This window comes from Nannobrachium achirus (assembly GCF_963921795.1).
Source record: "Nannobrachium achirus genome assembly, chromosome: 20".
Classification (NCBI taxonomy): domain Eukaryota; kingdom Metazoa; phylum Chordata; class Actinopteri; order Myctophiformes; family Myctophidae; genus Nannobrachium; species Nannobrachium achirus.
Genome location: NC_137827.1, coordinates 48028536 through 48034535, shown reverse-complemented (window position 1 = coordinate 48034535; position 6000 = coordinate 48028536). Strand labels below are relative to the sequence as shown.

At 41.7% G+C, this 6000-nt stretch overlaps 1 protein-coding gene across 1 annotated transcript in view; it reads left to right on the top strand.

Annotated features, from left to right (window-relative positions):
- Positions 1–6000, top strand: part of eif2ak3 (eukaryotic translation initiation factor 2-alpha kinase 3) — a 67987-nt gene that overhangs the window by 40255 nt on the left and 21732 nt on the right. Inside the window, exons 4-9 of the mRNA XM_080751262.1 lie at positions 44–174; positions 715–1003; positions 2271–2436; positions 3375–3500; positions 4273–4395; positions 5593–5810. Of these exons, the coding sequence (XP_080607388.1) occupies positions 44–174; positions 715–1003; positions 2271–2436; positions 3375–3500; positions 4273–4395; positions 5593–5810 (1053 nt within the window). The remainder of the gene's footprint in view (positions 1–43; positions 175–714; positions 1004–2270; positions 2437–3374; positions 3501–4272; positions 4396–5592; positions 5811–6000) is intronic.

The following is a 6000-nucleotide window of genomic DNA, read 5'->3' as shown; positions in this document are numbered from 1 at the left end:
CTCTCTCTCTGTCCTGTGTGTGTGTGTGTGTGTGTGTGTGTAGTTACGGTACATCTGTTCGGCGGTGGGCTGTAGTCGCTGGGATGAGGACGACTTGGAGGCTGAGGATGTTTTACTGCTACAAAGAACCCAGAAGACGCTGCGGGCCGTCAGACCACGCTCAGGAGTGGAGAAGTAAGACCCAGCCTGCATCCTCCTCCAACACTCTTTTAACACCATCATCACTGCAACAATAAACCTGATGAACCGTCGTTATCTTGCATTAATTCAGCATAACCTCTGCACTAAGGATGGGACTATAATTATGAACATTTCATGTCACGATTATTGTGACCAAAGAAATTGCGATTCACAATATTATTGCAACAATCACAATATCCCCAACATCCCCATAATCCTGGGGCGGAACATTTGCCAAAACAATGCGACGCGTTGTGAGCTTGTAGATCAGCTATTTTTCGGCAAAGAGATTTGGTAGAGGGTGAAAAAAAGACTTTTATTTCCAGGTCCGTTTTTACCAATTATAGAGGGTTTAAATGACTATAATAATTATGAAACTCAACAAATAAAAGGTGAATTGATCCCAGTGCATGACAGAGGATAATTTCACGATAAACTAAAATCTCCACAATACAATTATTGTGAGCGTTTCTTATCGCGATAAAAAACGATGATAACGATTATCGTCCCATCCCTACTCCGCACTTCTCCCAGGTGGAACTTCAGCGTGGGGAGCTTCGAGCTGAAGTTCGTCCCCGAGTCGCAGTCGGGGATGACCTTCCTGGAGGGCGAGGTGGCGAGCGGCGACGCCTGGAGGGAGGAGCGCCGCGAGAGCCAGCGCGTCATCACCGAGGAGCCCAAGGACAGAGCGGAGCAGCCAGAGAACCAGCAGCAGAACCAGCACAACCTGAACCTGGACCTGGTCATCAAGGTGTCCGTCCCTGACTGGAAGGTGATGGCCTTCAGCACCAAGCCTGGAGGACAGCTGGTCTGGGAACACCAGGTTAGACTACATTGGTTTGCAAAGATCTTATTCAGTTCTTAACACTTTGACAGCCGTATGGAGATGCCCATATTAAAACCGAAATATACCGGACATCTGAGCAAGGAGTCTCAGCCAGACCGAAATTTACCGTACTGGGTCATTAAAAACGAAATAAATGATTTGTATCCGAAAATCGGCGATCGTCTAACCTTCCCTAGTCACCGCTCGTCCATCGATAGCGCATGGCTCCTCTGACATGAACCGGAAGTGACGTCAGGTCCTTTCCCTGCTAAGGCTTCCCAGCTCCCATCCATTTATGGTTTAGACGTTAGCATTAGCATAGCTGGAGTGCTAGGGGCTAAGCTAGCGAAAATGTTCACATCGACTATACAGTCATACTTGGATTATATGCGCCCACATTTACGTGAACGGATCGCGCACACGCGAAACACACGGGGAGAAGATGCCTTGGCCAAAACCGCCACTCTATGCCAATGCAGATTGAGCCATTTCGCTGGTGACACTGGTGAATTACAACGGGGACCGTAATGGGGGTGGGGCGATGATATTGTGCTGATATTGCGCTGATGGGCCTTGTAAAATGAATGCTGTTCAGATCATAATATAATAATAGAAATTTCACGGCTAATCTACCAACAAGCCATTCTATTTCGGCTGCCGAAGTGTTAAGATATTGAATAAGTACTTATTCAATTGTGAGGGTGTGTTTTTACTCGGTTTTATGGCTGAGAATATTTCAATTTTCGTGATTTTTTTTCTCCATTATGATATAAACGTAACACAACCACCTGTCATTAGTTCACTTTATCTACTCAAACATACTCTGCATTGCTTAATCATGCCTTTGATTTTGTACTGATACAAGTATGTTGCATGCCATGCATCCAGCGTCATGCAGCCATTCTTTAGCTTTTAGTGGAATTACATCGATGACAAGGTGATAAGCTCTTTGTTTGAAAATGTCTTGCTAAAGAATATGTTCCTATACAAAAGCCCACACCGTAACGCGATGACTTAATCTGGTCTCGTCTGGAATCAGAGTTGAGGGGATTTTTTTAATGTCCAGAGCTTTCAGCTAGTTTCTGCTGACAAGACCATCCCTTCCCCATGCCGTTTAGACACTTATTTAATTCAGTGTCATGAGTTTGCCAAGCGCTGCAGTAAAGTGCTGTGTGATAGATTAACTTCTCCTTGAGGGTCGATAACGTATACTGTATCAAGTGAGGTCATTACACCTTTTGATCTTTTTTCCTTTTTTTTGTAGTTTTGCACGCCCATCGCCTCAGCCTGGCTGGTGGGAGGGGGCAAAGTCACTCCCATCAGCCTGTTTGACGACACGGCCTACAACGGCCAGGCTGACCCCGAGGAAGAGGAGGACGAAGATCTTATGGAGGAGGCCAGGGGTGCCACGCAGTCCAGCGTGTACCTGGGTAAATGTCAAGGGAATTTATAAGATTAACAGCTTTTATGTCACAGCCACAGGTTCCACAGGTCTGCACTAGGCTATGTAACTTTGCTCTTCTACCCCGGATTTGAACCCGGTTTCCTGCGCAAGTGCTGACATTATTACCATTGCGCTAATAGAGCCGCCTGCTTGCTCAGGGGATGAATTGAATCTTGACCTTCAGGTCAACATTTGTGTCAGATCCGGTGTGAGACATTTGATTGAATATTTTATTAGACAAAAATGAAGAACAGTACAAGTATAGTCAAAACTAAAGAAATGTAGACAGTACAATACAAGTACAGTTAAACTTGACGTTTGACACAATCTAAATGTCTCAATAGAAGAGCAGGGAGACAAAGTACAACCGCCCCAATTGTATAAGTTATATTGTATTAACATATTCTACAATACATATTAGACTAAATTAAAATGTATTCATGAAAAGAAAGTTACGTAGTTCCACTTTAATTGTTCCAGTTGCTCTAAATTCCCATAAAACACAAAATGCCAATTTGCCTTGGTAAGTTGGATAGTTGTCATTAGTTATTCAGACTTAAAGGAGCTATAGTCAACTTTTTCATTGTAGGGCCGACACTTTGTTTACATCCTAGTCTATAGACTAGAATGTAAACAAAGTGTCGGTCTGACAATGGCCAAAATGATTATTTTATCATTATTTTACGCCACTTGTTGTGGTCATTTTTGAATAGAAACACATATGAAGCTTATTTTTTTATAAAATATTTTCGAAACATTATTTTTATTTTAGCATCCGTTTTTCAAGAAAAAGTTGACTATAGCTCCTTTAATTGTATTTTTTTGACCTTGGAATACAATCATTTCAATACATATACAATGCTACTACTGTGTGCTTTTGACAATAAAACACCTTGTAACCCTGAACCTGAACCTCGTTGCCAGGCATGTTCCAGGGCCAGCTCTACCTGCAGTCCTCAGTCAGAAACTCTGAGAAGTTCCCTACTAATGCCATCGGATCAGAAAAGGATGGCCAACCACTGCCTATTGTTAAATGGAAACCCCTCATCCGTAAGTTCTGCCTGTGCAGATTGTCTCTGTTCTTACAATTCCGTTTGTTGTGGATTTAACGAATATTTAGGCCTAGAATTATTGAATGCTTTAACCAGTGAAAAATAGCAGATATACAAGCTCACAGCGCGGCACCGAGTGCCGCGCTGCGAGCTTGTAGATCTGCTATTTTTGAAAAAGTCTAGAAAAATGTGTGCAAATCTTTGAATATTATGTATTTTCAAAGCGAACGTTTGCAACTCAAATTTTGCTTCTGGGTGGTCCCTGGAACTCAATATTTGGAGATAGGGGGTCCGTGGCCAAATAAATATCATTTTGGGAGTCCTTCACATGAAAAGGTTTGAGAACCACTGACATAGTAGTTTCTCAAGAACAGACTAACTGAGCTCCATTTAAGTGAAAAGGACCTTTTCTTTGACGATGGCTAGCCCGATTGCTGACATATAGAAACATAGGTTTTTCAAAAAATCTTAGAAGGATTCAAAAGACACTCATAGAATCGGGTGAAAATTATAATTTTCAGGATTTTTCAAAAATAGCAGATCTACAAGCTTGCAGCGCGGCATCGGTGCCGCGCTGTGAGCTTGTATATCTGCTATTTTTCAATAATTAAAGCATAAAATATTGATACACAATAATGTGTACGCGTTCTAAATGGGTTAAAAAAACAACTTTTTGTGCAACTGTGTAGTGCGCCACAGTCCGCCTCGACAGGAACACATTGCTGTATGTAATGATTGAGTGGTTCTTGTTTCTCTTCATTCTGATACAGACTCCCCCTCGCGTACACCGGTCTTGGTGGGTTCTGACGAGTTTGACAAGTGTCTGAACAACGACAAGTACTCCCATGACGAATACAGCAATGGAGCCCTGTCCATCCTGCAGTATCCCTATGGTAAAGTCTGAATACTGAGTGCATGGTTTGATAAGATTGACCGTGTCTCTGCCATAAGTAAATGTCCGGAACTCAAAATGTTCTTAACAGTTCTACTGACAGATTTATTATTTATTTATTGGGGCTGGTGCCTGCAAAAAGCAGCTTACCTTTGCGATGTTATAGAAAAAGATCTATTGATTATTTCCAAACGATTTTTTTTTCATTGGATCTATTATGTGTACTTTAGCCAAGCTGGCGGCAGAGGGCAGCCTTATGCAAAGAATGAATGTGAATTGGGCCGCTCCGCTTGCCGTCCATTCAGAGCATAGAAATGCATTTCTAGATCAGATCCACGGAAAACAGCCAGGAAGTGATTTGGGACTCCATTATTGTTTACGGGCGGTGGAAATTTTAGAGCAGCGTTACAGGAGTTTTTACTGTACACGGCGGCACGACCAGTTATCAGCTTACAGTCATCAAAAGTAAGTAAATGAATGAGCGTTCGTATTGGCAGCGAGCTAGAGTCAAAATTGGGGCGAACGGGAACGTCCGAAGCAGTAAAAGAGTTAATAGTACAAAAGTATTGGCATCAAAATGTACTTAAAGTACCAAAAGTAGAAAGTAAGTATGCAGCATGTCCTGCTTCACAAGTTTTCAAATGTATGAAAATCTTTTGAAAATAGCAGATCTACGAGCTCACAATGTATCGCATTGCGACGCATTTTGTAGATCGGCTATTTTCAAATGGCCCAAATGTATATAGGGCTGAATTATTTGAAAACTTAGTTACTAGTTACTTTGTAGATTTTAATTGATTATTATTATTACAAAACATATACAGTCGTAACATATATTACAGTATGTAACATAAACCTACATTATCCACTTCAACCCTATATACATTTCGTCCATTTGAAATATTGAATTTGTAGATCTGCCATTTTCAAAATATTTTTATATCGTTTAATACGTTTGAAAACTTGTTGAATAGGACATTCTGTATAATGAGGATTTTCCACTTTTGGTACAGTACTTTTAAGTACGTTTTGATACCAACACATTTGTACTTTTACTCAAGTAAATTTTGAATTCCGGACTTTCACTTGTAACAGAGTATTTCTACATTGCAGTTAAGTAAAACATTTTTCCACCACTGGCCACTATACAAGTAAGAAAAAAGGAGCATGCCTGACTCTTTGTCTCTCCACTCCACAGACAACGGTTACTATCCGTACAGCAAGCACTATCGGGAGAAGCGGGACAGCGGTGTGAGCCTTATAAAGGGCAACAGTTCAGGTCGGGAGAAGAAGGACCCGGTTCTCCTTCTGCCCTGGTGGAAGGAGATCCTTGGCACCATCATCTTCTGCATCGCCGCCACTACATACATCGTGCGCAAGTTCTTCCACCCAACCGCCCCAGTGACATATGCCAGGGTAAAGAAAGACACATTTGTTGGAGTGAATTCCTTACTTTACAGCGCTACATGGTTGAATTTGATAGATTTTTCTTTATTAACCCATTCAGAACGGGTACACATTTTGTGTATCATTATTTTATGCTTTAACTATTGAAAAATAGCAGATATACAAGCTCACAGCGCGGCACCGAGTGCCGCGCTGCGAG